The sequence below is a fragment of the Rhinatrema bivittatum genome, chromosome 1 (genome assembly GCF_901001135.1).
Source record: "Rhinatrema bivittatum chromosome 1, aRhiBiv1.1, whole genome shotgun sequence".
Lineage (NCBI taxonomy): Eukaryota > Metazoa > Chordata > Amphibia > Gymnophiona > Rhinatrematidae > Rhinatrema > Rhinatrema bivittatum.
The window spans coordinates 539443206-539460982 of record NC_042615.1 but is presented as its reverse complement, the minus strand read 5'-3'; the positions used below and the strand labels follow the sequence as shown (position 1 = coordinate 539460982).

At 39.4% G+C, this 17777-nt stretch overlaps 1 protein-coding gene across 1 annotated transcript in view; it reads left to right on the top strand.

The window, feature by feature from the left end:
- Nucleotides 1-13395, top strand: part of SMC2 (structural maintenance of chromosomes 2) — a 215027-nt gene extending 201632 nt beyond the window's left edge. The window contains exons 23-24 of the mRNA XM_029614730.1: nucleotides 8432-8579; nucleotides 12244-13395. Coding sequence (XP_029470590.1) covers nucleotides 8432-8579; nucleotides 12244-12414 — 319 coding nt within the window. The 3' untranslated portion in view covers nucleotides 12415-13395. The remainder of the gene's footprint in view (nucleotides 1-8431; nucleotides 8580-12243) is intronic.
- Nucleotides 13396-17777: the final 4382 nt, after the last annotated feature.

Sequence of the window (17777 nt, the reverse complement as noted above, 5' to 3'; positions counted from 1 at the left end):
GTCAAAGTGAGGGAATTCAGGTGACACTCTGATATGTAGATTTTGTTCTCTGCCTCAATCTGCTGCTAGGGATACAAAACCCACTTGTCTGGATTGATCTGTGGTATTACAAGAACAAAAATTAGCAGGTAAGAATCAATTTTCCTATAACAGAGTCAAACAGAATAAAAGTTCTGCAGGAAAGAAAATGCAGTGATGAATCTCTATAGCTAGAAATTCCAGGTGAAAAGGGGAATAAAATAGCAGTGGGAGGTGTATTACTGTCCGCCTGGCCAGCAAGAACAAACAATGAAATGCTACAAGAAATTAATAAAATGGATGGTTTCAATTATCCCAGTATCGACTGGATGAATGTCACATCAAGATATGCTAGATGTAAGTTCCTAGATGAAAAGACTTCTTTGTGGAATAATTGGTACAAGAACCAACAAGAAGGGAAACCGTTTTAGACCAAGTCCTTAATGGAACACGGGGTTTGCTGAGAGAGGGAACAACAGTGTTGGAGCCACTTGGCAATAGTGATCACAACATGATCAAATCTGACATATTAACTGGAGGAAGGACCTTAAAGGAATCTATTGCGACAGCATTTAACTTTCAACGGGTAGCTATGATAAAATGAGGAAAATGGTTAGGAAGAAACTGAAAGGAGCAGCTGCAAAGGTTTAAGAATTCCAAAAATAGAGAACTTTAACAATTGTAGAAATTTCAAGTAATAATAAATTTAAGGATGTTTAAAAAGGAGGAAAAAAGACCTCACTACCAGTTTCTTGACCAGAACTCAATGGGGGATATAAGAGGTTGTTGCAATCATAGGTCTTAAAAAACCTCCAGCCCCCTATTTCATTTCTTTATTCAAAAAAACATTTTTATTTGAATTTTCTATATTTTTTTTTTCTTTTACAAATTATTTAGTTGGCTTTTTCTTGTATCTTACATTATTTCACTGCAGGCCAGTGCCCTGTGCGCACGATTCAGTAAACTAAAATATTTAAATTAGGGCCAGCGGTTAAGAGGCGCTAGGGACACTAATGTGTCCCTAGCGCCTCTTAACCGCTGACAGCCACAGGTTCAGAAACCGGATGCCGGCAAAATTGAGCGTCCGGTTTTCAAGCCCGGGCTGATTTTTAAATTTTATTTTTTTTACTTTTTTTTTAACTTTTGGGGCCTCCCAAAAACTACTTTTCTGTGCACTTTCCCGGTGCCGACAGAAATTAACGCCTACCTTTGGGTAGGTACTAATTTCTTAAAGTAAAATGTGCAGCTTGGCTGCACATTTTACTTAGTGAATCGCATGGGAATGACTAATAGGGCCATCAACATGCATTTGCATGTTGCGGGCGCTATTAGTCTCGGGGGGGGGGGTTGGATGCGCGTTTTCGACGCACTATTACCCCTTACTGAATAAGGGGTAAAGCTAGCGCGTCAAACGCGCGTCCAAATGCCGCTCCGGTGGAGCACACTGTACTGTATCGGCCTGTTAATCTTGTATTCTCCACGGATACATTGTATATAATCATGTCAAAGCACTTGGTGTTAGAATCAATTAGCACTTATCTTAATCTTGATTCTTGTGCGCACAGCCTTCTCCTTCATGTGCAAGCATCAGTCTGTATACCAAGTCTCATCTTAAACAGAGGCAGGATGGATAATTGCAGAGAACTGTTCAAATAAAAGCCACCCAAGCTTGTTCAAAAAGAGCCGACATTAGCTAATGTTTCGCTAACAGGCTGGAAATAAATCAAACGGATGTAAGAAATCGCTATTGAGTTCTGAGCCTTGAAACAGCCTGTCTGTGAAACATTAGCTAATGTCTGCTCTTTTTGAACAAGCTTCGGTGGCTTTTATTTGAACAGTTGTCTGCAATTATCCATCCTGCCCCTGTTAGGGTGTCATAACCCCACTAGTGTTAGAAATCTAAAGGCATAATGAGGCAGCAATTGCAGGGGACTTTTGGGGGGAAATTTGCTGCTCCCAAAATTCTGCTGCCTGAGGTGACCGCCTCACTCTGCCTCATTATAGATCTGCCCCTGGGTGTGGTGTTAATTACTTCCAATGTGAGAAAGTTCCTATGCAACTTCAGGTATTTTTTTGCCACTGATTGTACAGTTGGTGTCAAGTGTCCTAGGAGAATGGAATGGAGACTAAAACAAAAGAATATCATATTGACTCTGTATCACGACATGGTACAACCACATCTTGTGTATTGTGTGTAATTTTGGTCACTGTATCTCAAAAAAGATATAGCCGAATTAGAAAAGGTTCAGAGAAGGGCAACCAAAATGATAAAAGGTGTGGAACGATTCCCCTATGAGGAAAGGCTAAAGAAATTAGGGCTCTTCAGCTTGGAGAAGAGATGGCTGAGGGGGAGATATGATAGAGATCTATATATAATGAGTGAAGTGGAACTAGTAAATGCGAATCTGTTGTTTACTCTTTCAAAAAGTACAATGACTAGGGAACATGTAGAGGCCTTCGTTTTTTAATTTAAATTGATTTTCACTCATAAATTCCCAGCTTTCTCCAAAAATGAAACTCAGCTTAAACTAATTTTCATCCTAATTTTATATGACTGTGAAGCTATGCTCTGGCCAATGTTTTGGTTTCATTCCTTTCCCAGAGTGTAGGGCTCAAACTGAAGCATTGGCCAGAGCATGGCTTCACAGTCACTCACCCAAAACACAGATGAGCAGCAGCCACCCATCAGAAGTTTTTAGCTGGATCCCTGCCTCTCTGACTCAGCGCAAACTCAGAAGTTTAGTGTAGGGTTGCACTGCAGACCACAGGAACCTAAACATGCTTCTGAAAATGGAGGGGAGAAAAGCCTGGAGTCACCATAGCTGATAAGAATAAATTATGTTTTTGGGGAGGACATTTTTTGAAGGGGAGAAAGAGAGGGGGGGGAGCCAATTCTTTGGGAGGAGAGGGTTTTTTGGGAGGATTATTGGGGGAAGGGATAGGAGATTTTTGGAAGAAGAGAGACAATGAAGGAGTGGAAGGTGAGTAGGAGAAATGCAGGGGAGAGGGTTAAAGAGATCAGGATCATTTGAAGGAATCATTTTGAGGGGAGGTTATACAGGCAGGTTTGGAGAGAATGGGGACTGTGGTAGGTTTCTGGCCACCAAAATAGTTTGATATTCTCCCAGAAAAATGACAGTTTTTTTGCCACTGATTTTCTCCTGTTTTTATTCTTGTCAAAACAAACCCTATTAAATTCCCAGGAAAAAAAATGAAAATGAAGGTCCCTAGGGACATGCAATGAAGTTACTAATCAAATTGGAGAAAATATTTTTTTACTCAATGCATAATTAAGCTCTGAAATTCATTGCCAGAGGATGTGATAAAAGCTGTTAGTGTAGCTGGCTTTAAAAAAGTTTTGGATACGTTCCTGAAGGAAGAGTCCATAAAACATTACGGTGGAGTTGCAGGAATTTATCTATCCTATGGGATTCTGCCAGATACTTGAGACCTTAATTGGCCACCATTGGAAGCAGGATACTGGGCTAGATGGACCTTTGGTCTGACCCAGTATGACAAATCTTATGCTCTCATATAGGTTTGTTGTTTCTTCTCTGTTTGACTGACTTAGGATGAATAGTGATGCTATTTCAGCAAGAATTTGCAAGCTATTGAGATTAGTTGTTTTAAGATAGCCTGTGATAATTTAGCAGCTGTCTTTCAGTACCAGATCAATTTTTGTTAGATGGGCCAGAGCATACATAACCCTGCAGTAACATAGGTCAAACATAGCAATTATGATTGTAGATGTGTGCAGTCCTCTCTTTGAGTTTGTAAGCTTACAGATGATGATGTGGGCATCACATTTTCACTTTTACAATGTGGGTCTTAATTCTTGAAGGAAAGTATGTGGTCCAGGGTTGATATTTTGTTTATTTGCATCATAATCATGCAAGTGAAAAAAGTTGACAATTGTATATTTTAGATTTTGTGGAAGTTGATTAATGATGATGATAGTCAATTTGGCTATTGCAGCTAACAAACCCCTAGATTGATCAAAATGCTATAAAAAAAAATGCAATATAAAAAAAAAGGGCAAGTGGACATGGTTAGGGTAATTTTTTAATTACTGCATCGCGTGCTATTTTAGTTCTTTGCATAGATATTTTACCGCAACACGCATTAAATTTATTGCACCCGCAACCAAAGTTCCCTGACTGGCATTTCCTTGTTTTGGGCTACTCGAGAGAGAGACTCTTTATAAGGTTCTCATATTAGTCAACATGCACAGGCAGAGGTACGAACAGCACAGTACACATCAGTGAAGATTTGATGTGATTTGGAATGAGGAAAGATACACAAAGATGAGATTTCTACAATCTTCTTTAACCCTAGCTTGAAATGTCAAGGGAGGGAGGGTGCCTTTCTTGAAATGTCAAGCTAGGGTTAAAGAAGATTGTAGAAATCTCATCTTTGTGTATCTTTCCTCATTCCATATCACATCAAATTTTCACTGAGTACTGTCCTGTTCATAACTCTGCCTGTGCATATAAAACTGGCCCCAAAACCCTAGACCACTCCAAAACCTCACCTAGATGACACTCCTATAGTGGTATAAATGACTAATGTGTGTGCCACCCCAGAGGCTCTATCTATGTACTCTCCACTCCCTTCTCCCCTCTCCCCCTCTTTCTCCCTTCCTTCCTGAAACGGGATTCGCGCGATAAATATCACAACTCCTGTTTCGGGCATATCGCACAGCTTAACACCAGGAAGAAAGGTGTAGTTATTTCCAGTGTTAAAACATGAGATAACGTCCATTATGCTATCACACACAACGTTAAATGTCCCTCATTTTCATAAATCCCACCCAAATTCCTCCCCTCTGACTAAATTTAAAAAATTTGCATACACATCGTGTGATGCGGAAAATAACGCCGTAATGCATTTTGATGAATGACCCTGAAAGTGTCCTTTATCTGGATGAAGTCTCTTGCTTGTACCACTGTTGCTAGATCTTAAACATAAAGATGTTTGTTCTGACAAATTGATTACACTGGGGAACACAATTTTCGTTGAGTTAAATCTGACACTTGTTTTTGACTAACTTTTGACATCTGAATCCAAAAATGACCCCAGTTTTCCTCATGTCAATTTTTTAAGGTACAGGATACCCTCCCTTTGTCCCAAAAATCATACAAAATGTACATACAAAGGAAATAAAAGAAAAAATTACCTTAATATACTGTTTATTTAGTTATTTTATTCATACAAAGGCTCTATATTGTTACTGTAAGTCAAATTGTGTGCAAGTAGTAAAGTTTAACATACATATTAAGGTAAAAATGTACGCTTATAACTTTTCCGGCAGTGTTCAATCTGTGGACAATCTCGCGTGATGCTCCAACAATAGACAGCCATCATATGTACATCCCATCTACCCTGATACTGTACCTCCATGACCTTCAAATCTTGGTGGAATCATTCACCTTGCTCATCACTGACTGCACCAAGATTTTTCGGGAAGTCAGCAAGATGGCTATGCAGAAAATGCACCTTGATGCTCATGTTGCAACGAAGCATTTTGAAGCTCTCCAAGAGTTTCTGGACAATTTTGGTGTAATTCTGTGCTCGTGTATTTCCAAGAAAGTCCTTGACAAGGATTTTGAATGACAGCCAAGCATTCTTTTGGAGTTCTGACATTGTCCCGATCAAATGTTCATCTTTAATGAGTTGCCGAATCTGTGGACCGTCAAACACACCGGCCTTTATCTTTTCAAACTACAGGCTAGGAAATGCCAAAATGAGATACTTGAAACAGTCTCCTTAAATTGGCAAAGCTTTAACAAACTGCTTCATGAGACCCAGTTTTATGTGCAGAGGTGGGAATATAATGTTCTTTTTGTCAACAAGTGGCTCATGTAGAATGTTTGGATCACCAGGTTTGAGGTCAGATCTTGGAGGCCAATTCGACTGCACCCAATGCTTCTCACGAGCTCTGCTGTCCCACATACACAGAAAACAGGGATACTTGGTGTATCCGCATTGCTGACCAAGAAGGAAGCAGACCATTTTAAGTTCAACACAGATGATCCAATTGTGCTTGTGATATTGCAACAGATCAATGACTCTCTTTATGTCTTCATAGTCTTCACGAAAACAAACTGGCCCTTTTCCAATCGCATGCGATATTTAGTGCATTTTGATAAATCCAGGCCTAAGATAGGCTGTAGAGAAAAAACTTGACGTGATAGAAGAAAACTAACTGCAGTTTTGAAATCAGCATGCCTATTTAAGTCTAAAACAGCTGAAAAATCAAACTCAACAGGAGTTATGTTAAAAATTGTTCCCCAGTGTTACTCATGTAGATATTAAAAAGGAGCAATGTCGATGTACTTCCTTGTGGTAAGCAGTTCCGTTGTAGGTGCCTGTAGCTACAGTTTTCTCCAAGTTCAACATAGAAGTGGTAGTTTTTGATAACTATTTGGATCCTATGGACTAGCTCTTAGCTCTTGGTCATTTCATAAACTTTAAGATTACCATATGATGATAGACAGTATGAGATCCCATTGAGAGGATGATGAAAGCGGCACCAGTAATTTACTGTTTCTCAAAGCCATCTTCTGGTGAGATTTAGCATCTTGCATGAACATGACTTACCTGACCAAAACTCAGATTGTTTGGATGGCTGAATTCTAAAATAAGTGAGAGCTGATTCAAAATGAGGCAGTCATAAAGTTTGTATAAATGGCAAAGGAAGGAAATTGTCCAAAAAGTCTTTGGTCTGGGAGTGGCCGGGGTGGGAGGGCGCCTTTCTTGGTTTCAGTAGCACAACAGTGTTTGTGTGTGTGTGTGTGTGTGTCCAGATTTTGTGTGTAATCTGTATTCACAGAGAAACTGAACAGTTTCAGAACCCAGACCCTATTGCATGTCTAAATTTTGTAATCATTTTAGTGTGGATGTCAAGGCCTACGGCCTTGCTAGTCTTTCTCATCTTGATTACTTTTTTCCATTTCCAACATTGTGAACTGCTCACTGAAGTTTTCTTTTTCCTAATGTTCTTGTCATTACAGTTTCCTTTTGTGCTGTTTGGTTATTTTTAAGAAGTTAGTTTGTCAATTGGTTAGTTATGTTAGTGTTCTGCTGGTCATTGATTGCTGCTCACTTGATTGTAAATCAGGCTTTTTTTATTATTGTGGGTCATATCTGTAATTTCAATCATCTCTTGCGAGACTTGCATTGTTCTTCTAACTCCAGAAGCAAGCACTTCTGTAGCAATGGTGGTATTTGTAAAAGGATTGATATCATACATTCATATATATTTGTCATATATAGTGGCCAGGTCAGGTGTGAGTCATAGTATGCAGTTTGTCCTGCAGTCTCATGGGATGTATTTTCTGGTTGTGCATTATACTACTTTAACAAACGTACTCTGGATTTATCAAAATTCTATAAATATAGCAAAAATAGCGTCTGCGAAAGAAAAGGGGTGTGGTCAGGATAATTTTCCTGATCCTGTATCACATAGGCAATTTATACAACGTGCAATAAATTTATTGCACCCACGCTATTTTTTGCTTTGCATGTTCTGCCTGTGTTAGCTGTGCATTAACAGGGAAAAGATTTTTATCGCACATGCCAAGAGAGAGAGAGTGCATGTCTCTGAATAGACCTCAATATGTCACTCTATTTTATACCACTGTAAGAGAGGGGTACTTTTAACTCTGTGTGGGGTTTGAGGATGGGGGGGGGGTATATACACAGTCAGATATGAATAACACAGTTAACATAACTGAAGATTTTCTGTTTGAATCAATGAAAGGTACAAATAGTTGATTTTTACAATGTACTCTCTACGTAGTTTGAAGCTAGGTAGAGAGTACATTATACAAATCAAATCAACTTCAAATGTATCTTATGAATTTTTTAAAAGGAAATATATTTATTGTGTACTCGGATTATTACAATTTGTATATATGATTCACATGTATGGAAGTTTGAATAATCTTTAAGATGAAACCTTGATCTGTATTATGTATCAAATTTTTGTATATCGCATTAATGAGTATATCATTTAGTTAAATAATATGATCTGTATTTAAAAATAATAAGCATTGCATGATAGTTATAGTGGTTATAGTGTTTGTACATTTATTTTGAGGGGTTAAATATTTACCTTCAGTTGTATTTTTACCTTGATAGACATAAATAAGTGCCAGCTCCACAAAAGGGCTCACTTTCTTGATTGTCCTGACATCTGTCTGACTTTGGGAATTTTTAGTTATTAGTGTATTTAGTGGATGGGATTAGCAGTAGAAAGACTCCCTGGACATGGATTAGTGGATGGGATTAGCAGTGAAAAAAGATTCCCTGTGACATGAATACTTCTGTCATGGTTCCATTTCAGAGAATACCTATTGTTTAAGGAGAAACTAAGAAACTATTATGTATCTGAAACCTCTTTTTTTTTCAGGTCTTTGGTGGCCTTGTCTCTAATTCTGGCTATGCTTCTCTTTAAACCGGCTCCAATTTATATCTTGGATGAAGTAGATGCAGCCCTTGATCTCTCCCATACACAAAATATTGGACAGATGCTCCGTACTCATTTCCGACACTCTCAGGTAAGAGGTCCTCACAAATAGTAGCTTTTATTGCTTACATATTATAATAAATGATGTGGAGAATCATCATCATTTATGTATCACATAGGTATATTTTGTCTCAAAGGGTTAAATAAAAAAAAAGTCTCACATTGCTTGCACATTTGTTTGTTTATAGACATTTGATATATACCGCCTTTTACCAATTAATGGTCGCAAGTCGATTAGAAGCAAAATTAATTACAATTGCAGTTGGATTTTGGTTTACAATTTGTTTAAGGCTCAAGAGTGTAGTAGTCAGGTGCGCTGTTCATAGTAGATTAGCTTATAGCGTGCATATTCAAATAGATGATCTCATAAATGGGTTGAACCCTTGCTAAAATAATCGAATCAGTAGTACTTCAACAATTAAATGACTACATAGATGAAAATCTCTTAAGAAATACCAACAATATTCCCTTTATGTTGTTATATTTGATTCAAGACGCTTCTTTTGACCATCATAATAGGCATCATAGTTCAATAAAGGGTCTCTTTATTGCTCAGCCTTATCTATAATCATTATCTATAATCATTGGGCATTTTGACACCAGAAAAATGAGCATTGGCATCAGCAAGCATTCACATGGGTGAAGAAAAATATTAAGATAAGTAAAGCTTAATGACGTTTTAACTAATTATAGTGGTTGTTGACACATGCAAAAAAGAAAAACATTTTTTTAAAAACCTACAGTATTTACTGACCAATGATTATAGATAAGGCTGAGCAATAAAGAGACCCTTTATTGAACTATGATGCTTATTATGATGGTCAAAAGAAGCGTCTTGAATCAAGTATAATAACATAAAGGGAATATTGTTGGTATTTCTTAAGAGGTTGTCATTTTCAGCGATTCCCTAATATCTGGTAGTACTTGGTACTATTGAGACGGTATATAGATGAAAATAACATACTGCATCCAGATCAACACGGATTCCGTAGAGGGCCACAGTACTGAATCACTTCTACTCTCATCCTTTGACTCCATAATCCGTGGTTTCGATTCCAATATAGACTACATTTTAATATTTCTTGATATCTCCACAGCTTTTGATACTTTAGACCACAGCATCCTTTGCTAATCTTCAGCATATTGGCATCAATGGTACAGTCCTCCAATGGTTCAAGTTATTCCTATCTCACAGACCACAAGAGGTTAAACTTGGACACTATCATTCCAACTGCAATTACACCAGTTCAGGTATTCAAGGATCAGCCTTATCCGCTAACCTATTTAATATATACCTGTTACCCCTTTGTCATCTACTATCTGGTCTCAACATAAAATTCAAAATATATGTTGACGAAATCCAATTCATTTTGCCATACAATACCTCCTGGAGTCATTAGTAATCCTTTACTTAAAAATAATAAACTTGTGGCTGTCTCATAATCGACTTACACTTAATGCCGCAAAAACAGAAATAATATATTTATAAACTATCCCAAACTCAACCTGTATCCCCCATCCAGGTTTCACATTTGAAAATTTTACCATTCCCATCTCTAGACATGCTCGCAACCTAGATGTAATTTTAGACTCCAGTTTATTCCTGACTGCCAATATTTCATCTGTAATTTAAAAAAAAAAACTTTTTACAAAATACAGTTACTAAAAAAAAATAAAACTGCTCCTATATGTTCTTATGTTCAGTAAGAACATATAGAACATAAGAACATGCCATACTGGGTCAGACCAAGGGTCCATCAAGTCCAGCATCCTGTTTCCAACAGTGGCCAATCCAGGCCATAAGAACCTGGCAAGAACCCAAAAAACTAAGTCTATTCCATGTTACCATTGCTAGTAATAGCAGTGGCTATTTTCTAAGTCAACTTAATTAATAGCAGGTAATGGACTTCTCCTCCAAGAACTTATCCAATCCTTTTTTAAACACAGCTATACTAACAAATTCCAGAGTTTAATTGTGCGTTGAGTGAAAAAGAACTTTCTCTGATTAGTTTTAAATGTGCCACATGCTAACTTCATGGAGTGCCCCCCCTAGTCTTTCTATTATCTGAAAGAGTAAATAACTGATTCACATCTACCCGTTCTAGACCTCTCATGATTTTAAACACCTCTATCATATCCCCCCTCAGCAGTCTCCTCTCCAAGCTGAAAAGTCCTAACCTCTTTAGTCTTTCCTCATAGGAGAGCTGTTCCATTCCCCTTATCATTTTGGTCGCCCTTCTCTGTACCTTCTCCATCGCAATTATATCTTTTTTGAGATGCAGGGACCAGAATTATACACAGTATTCAAGCTGCGGTCTCACCATGGAGCGATACAGAGGCATTATGATATTTTCCGTTTTATTCACCATTCCCTTTCTAATAATTCCCAACATTCTGTTTGCTTTTTTGACTGCCGCAGCACACTGAGCCGATGATTTCAATGTATTATCCACTATGACGCCTAGATCTTTCTTGGGTGGTAGCACCTAATATGGAACTTAACATTGTGTAACTATAGCATGGGTTATTTTTCCCTATATGCATCACCTTGCACTTACCCACATTAAATTTAATCTGCCATTTGGATGCCCAATTTTCCAGTCTCACAAGGTCTTCCTGCAATTTATCACAATCTGCTTGTGATTTAACTACTCTGAACAATTTTATATCAGCTACAGATTTGATTACCTCACTCGTCCTATTTATTTCCAGGTCATTTATAAATACTCCAGGCCTTAATACTAACCGGTTTAAATTATTGCAACTCAATTTACCTAGGCTTCCCCAACCTTACTCTACAACCTCTTCAATTAATCCAAAACTGTGCAGCTCGTCTACTCACTAATGTGCACACCATAGAGAACATATCACTCTGATTCTAAAACAACTTCATTAGTTACAGATCCGTCAGCGCATTCAGTACAAGATCCTTTCCATTATTCATAATATAATACATTGCACATCAACCATATGGTTATGTTCCTCCCTTCGTCTCTATCGACCTCCGTGCCACTTACATTCACTTGACAAAAATTTACAGATACCAAACGTTAAAACAGCCAGGCTGGATCTAACCCGAAAACGTGCCCTCTCCGTAGCTGGCCCAACATTGTGGAACTCATTGCCAAATTCAATGTGACTTCTTACAAACTTAAGAGAATTCAAAATAGCTGTAAAAACATACCTATTTTCATTAAATATAGGCTATAAAAAAGGCTTTTGGAGAAGAAGAGTCTCTGATGATAAGAGTTCTGGTAGCTAAGAAGTCTCTCTCATGAGGACTGTCTGAAGGCCTGGGTGAATATCCATGCCTTAGCTTGGTTTCTGCTAAATAAGAATAAGTCTTTTACTGATTGCTTTTACTGATTGCTGTTTATTTAGAGACATTCGTATATGTGCAAAATGCTACCATAATATTGGTGTAAATGTGTTCTCGTTTTAATCATTTGTCCCATTAATACATCTGATGCTGTTTCAATTGTTTCTCCTCCCTTGGATACTTCCTGCAAACCTACATCTCTGAAGGCCATCTCCCATTTGCAGCCTCCTCGAACATGCCAAATTCTGTCATTAAATAGTAGACTATGAATGCATGGTTTATATTAAAGTATTCCGTGAAGTTGATAAGTATATATGTGATTTTTTTTAAATAATGTTTTAATTTCTGAAAGACATTTGCTTTTTCCACTTCTCAGTTTATCGTTGTTTCGCTAAAGGATGGGATGTTCAATAATGCTAATGTCCTTTTCAAGACGAAGTTTGTAGATGGTGTTTCAACAGTAGCAACATTTGCTCAGAATCAAAATGGGGGCAGTTCAGCTGGAAAACCAAGAAAGGAAAAGTCAAAGGATAAAAGCCAGAGATGAGTGGATGTTTGAAACACAATTTTTGTACATTGTCTCTTATTTTTCTAACCGGCACTTTTTAATTTCTCATCTTTGAGAGACTGGAGGAGTGGGTAAATGGGCTTACTAAATAAATTGGTATGAAAGGACATTACTTATACTCTTATTTCATTTCCATACTTAAAATGTAATTTCTACAGTTCTGTTGGATATAGTGAACTATTTTTTCTCTATGTACTACCCTATAACTTATTCTTTTATGGATGTACCCTTTGTTTGGTTATGAGTTCCTACATTCCTTTTTTTTTTTTTTTTTTTTTTCCATGTTTCTACAATTCTTGATACCAATGGGAGAAAGGTTCTTTCCCTAAAGATAACAGAAACCCATGTATTTTTTCCTGTCTTTGTCAAAGCTAGAACAATTAAACGAATGCTATTTAAGCTGAAATTCAGAAGCTACCTTTTTAAGGTTCTCAGTTTGACTTATAGATTTGTAATTTTTTAAAATAGAACAAAACCAATTCAAAAGCAAAAGAAAATATTTTAAATATGGCAGTCACTCAGTGACTCAGAGTTAATTAAGTTGAATTAAACTGTTTTTAAGAATAAATAAAGCAGATGAATTACTGAGAAATAAAGAGAATTGAAAGTCACCTGATCATGGACATCTGAAAAAAATATATTGTGGCACATAAGGTCTCATTTGGCATCATGCAAGACTTTGGTGTCAAAATCGATGTTTTTTGCAATCAAAATGATTAAAACCTTCAGCTGGAGAGAGAACCAGATTTCTTTACCAGGTCTGGTTAATCTAGTGAAAAAGAAAACACAAGTTACCCTCTATGGCTGAAGCAGTTGTATAAAAGTGTATAAGAAATATGGTGGCAGACAGGAAAACTATTCCAAAATGTATACTGCTATATAAATAACTGTACTTTCCCAGAAGGAATCCAAGAAAGCTTTTTTCATTTTGAACTTTTTCTCTATCTTGATCTTTAATAAACACATTTTTAGTCACTTTTTTTTTTTTTTTTTTATTTCAATAAATACATTTGTTTCCAACAAGAAGCTTGACTTTCTCACCAGTTTTGCATTTTAGTATTTCTTTTTAGTTTCTCCCAGAGTTTGTTTTAGTGGCACAGTATCTATGCAGCACATACAGTGATCTATGGTAGAGCACAGGATTGTGACTCTAAGATATAGACTGGAGGCGGTCCAGAGAGGCTACCAAAAGCCATATGCACACACACACACACATATACACACACACACACACATATACACACACACACACATATATACACACATATACATATACACACTTAGAATTGAGACAGGATATATAAGAGCTATTCAGATGCTTCAAAAAAGCAAACCTTTTTCAGAAAAAGGTTTGCTCTAAAACTTGAAGTTCTGGTATAAAATTCCATAAGGATAAACTCCAGAGTAGCATCAGGAAATATTTCTTCACAGAAAGTGTAGTGAAGACAAAAAACAGTAAAGAAGTTCAAGAAAGAATGGTAAAAGCAAAGAGGATCCCTAGTGGTGGAGAGGTAAGAGGAAGGCTTGGAACTTGCATTGCACCAAGAGGGAGGTGAGCAGGCTAGATTGGCCTTGTTTGCTGTCATGTTCTCTGAGTGGCTGGAACAGGGTTGAGTATTGCAGACAACCCAACCTTTCTCTCTTGAGATCAGAAGCAAAGGGCGAGGTGTTCAAAGACAAAAGGGAAACAAAGGAAGCACCAACAAATGATACTGCAGGCACTGGGGTAGCCAGCAGGCTACAATACTCCAGAAACAAACTAGATCAGTATTGACAGATTAATAGTGGCTGGGGGGGGGACCTAGGAGGCCAGATCTTCAAGCAGTCTATTTGATTTTGATAGTCATTGAGTTTATTGCAATACTTGGATGTAAAACAGGTTGGGGGATGTGGGGTGCTGGATTCTGTATGCTCATAAACCCAGGAGAGTAGAGAACCAAGGAGGGCAAAATAACTGGCAGAGAAGGAGTGGTATCCTCTGAGCAGTCAAGCTTCTACAGTTAACAACTGGATAATATCCTGTGCAGTATAACGGAGCAAAGTGGGTGAGCCTGCCATCTATTATTTTTCTGCAACAGAAGCAAAATATTCTGTTTCTTCTGCTGTACATTTTTTCCAGCTTTGCTAGAAAGCTATGGCAAAAATGACGAGGCTTAGCAAGTTTTGCAGTAAAAAAAAAAAAAAAAAAAAAAAACTAATTTGTGCAAATTCCATAGCAGTTTGTCACAGGATGTGAGGCCCCACTGCAGAATTTGTTCCACATTGCAGTGTGTTCACTGCTAAATTCTATGACATCTTATCCATTCTGAACCATAGAGTAAAGCACCATCTAGGTTAATGTTTCTCACAGGACAAGCAGGATGGTAGTCCTCACAAATGGGTGACATCATCAGGATGGAGCCCAATCACAGAAAACTTCTGTCAAAGTTTCCAGAACTTTGACTGGCCCCTACTGGGCATGCCCAGCAGGGCACTAACCCTGCAGCCAGCAGGGGTCCCCCTTCAGTCTTGTTACAAAGCTACAGGCAGTACCGAAAAATATATAAGAAAACGAACCCACCACCGCAGGGTGGCGGGTGGGTTTCGTGAGGACTAACATCCTGCTGTCCTGTGAGAACACCTGTTACAGGTAAGCAACATTTCCTTTCTCACAGGACAAGCAGGATGGTTGTCCTCACATATGGGTGAGTACCGAGCTGAGGATGTCTGCACATGCACCAAATGTACCCACGGACGTGCTAGAGGCACAAAGCTGCAGTGGAATTTGGGAGAGGGCATCCTGAACCCCACCGGGCAGGTGGAATGGTGTTGGTATGTCATGTCGTAAATAGGTTACGCAATACAGACTGGCCGAAGATGGAATCTTGTCTTCTGGTCTTGTCCAAGCAATAATGGGCTGTAAAAGTATGGAGAGAACTCCAGGTGGCAGCCCTGCAAATGTCAGGAAGCGGCACCGAGCGTAGGTGTGCTACTGAAGTCGCCATGGCCCTCACAGAGTGTGCTTTAACACGGTCTTGAAGTGGAATGCCTGCTTGCTGATAGCAAAAGGATATGCAGTCCGCTAGCCAGGAGGAGAGAGTCTTGTATTGGGTATGGTTAGAAGTGCTTTGGAGGGTATAAGGTCTTTATAGAAAGAATCTTAATCGGGCAGGCATTATTTGTTCTGATACTTTAGTTTCTGTTTGCAATATGTATTTTTATGCGATTAGGTACAAATCTTTGTAAATCGCTCAGCCTTATGCACCGAGCGATTCCTACATTGTTAATAAAGATAAGGCAGCATAGGGCTGACTGAGTGGAGGTGTGATTGCTGTACGATATCCCTGAAGGTCTCCTCTATATACCTCGCTGTCTCCATTATCTCCTCCAGGTCTGGGAGGATGGAGAGTGACAGGGGGAGAGGGATAGTGAGGATGGGTGACAAAGTCAAAGGTAATGAAGGGGAAGAGGGAGGGTAACAGAGTCAGACGTAGTGAGGAGGAGGGAGAGAATAAGAACCAGAGATATGATGGGGTGGAGGATTGAGAGAAAGCCAGAGGGAGATTGGGAAGGAGGAGGGTTTGAAAGATGGACGTGCAGGAGGGAGTTAGTCTTGGAGGGGTATAGGGAGAGTTGTGTGTGAGATCCAGCAGGAGTAATGGAGGATGGTGTAGGAGAGAGAGACAAAGAGAGAATGGGAGGGGAAGGAGAGAGAAAGAAGGGGTCAAGTTAGAGGAAGAAAAAGAATGATTGAGGGCTGAGCCCCTGTCATTATTAAGGTGGAGGTTGGAGGAGCTATGCTTGGGCTGCAGAGAGACTGATTGAGAAAATCTTTGGATGCCTGATAGAGAGACTTGTGAAGATAGGATGGGGGCATTCAGAGAGAGTCTGGCAAGGACAGTGTGAGACAATTGAGAGAATGGTGGGGAGTAGAAAGAGAGAGACTGGAAGAAACAGGCTGGGAAGACTGGTGGGAATAAGGTGAGGGATTGAGAGACTTGTAGGAACAGGATGGAAGGACAGAGAGAGACGGGTGGGAAGAGGATGTGGGCGAGAGATAGGGGGGACTGGGAAGAGACTGGTGGGAGGATTGTGAGAGACTGGTAGGGACAGGGTGTAGGGGATTGAGAGAGACTGGTGGGATTAGGATATGAGAGAGGGAGAGACTGGTAAGGACAGGGTGGGGGGATTGGGAGAGAGAGACTGGAAGGGATGAGGGGCATTCATTGGGACTCCCTTTGCTGAGGCTCTTTGATAAATTCTGATTCCACAAGTCTTGGTGTGTGAAAGGTTGGCCACGTCTGGTGTAGATAAGTGGTCATGGTGTGAGGCTCAAAGTGAGCAGATTTGGGAAGTAGTTTGTGGACAGGCTACTTGTCCATAGGTAACTGGAAATCTGGTTGGTGGGTGGGAGATTGTTAGGAGAGAGGCACTCACAAGAGAATAAATCCATATGATGCACGGATGTGGAGAAGCTCTGGAAGCTTTAGTTATAGGATATTATAAAATATTTAGGAAGTAAAACAATCCTCCAGGCCAGCGATTCTTCAGTTTTCCAGAGATATTTTTTTCTTTAATCTGACAGCAAATTACAGGACTGAGATGGGCTGGAGAGCTGTGTACATCTAGGAGTGCTGTAGACTGATTAGCACCAGCATCCAGAACCATCAGTTAACTGAGATCCCCTCTCAGTTTAATGTCTGACTGTGCCATGATTAATCAGAAAGTTCAGGTCCTGCTAATAAGATCAGATTTCTGCTTTCCTCTCGCTGACACCATCACTGCATTGTGTTGTGAGCAGAGAGCCTGGGCTGTGCAGACATGGGAGTTCCAGTCAGGGAGAGGCTGAGCTCAGACAAGAAAAGAGAAAAAATGCAGTACAGAGAGGATCAGGGGTGAGAGACAGACATTTCATGGATCATTCATTCTACTAGCAGTAAAGCCAATCCAAGGATGGGGAAATACTGTGAAGTGTAGGAAGTGTGTAATTAAGATGTCTGGTAGCAGGATTACACTCCCATCCTCTCTTTTCTTTATCCCCCCTTCCAAAGCCCCTTTCACTCCATTTTTTCACTTGCTCTTCCCCCTGATCCCCTTTCCAAAGCCCCCTTAACCCGCTCACCCTCTCTCCTTCACTTCTTCCCACCAACTAATCCCCTCACTCACCCTGGCTCCCCCCCCCCCCCAAAAACCCCTTGGTCACTCAAATTATTTGCCCCTCCCAAGCCCCTCACTCACCCTGATACTCTCCATGGCTTATTCACTCCTCCCAAACCCCTCACTCACCCTGATACATTAGCTTCCTCCCTTCTTCCACCACACAAATCCTTCACTACTCTCATCCCCAGTTCACGCCCCCATTT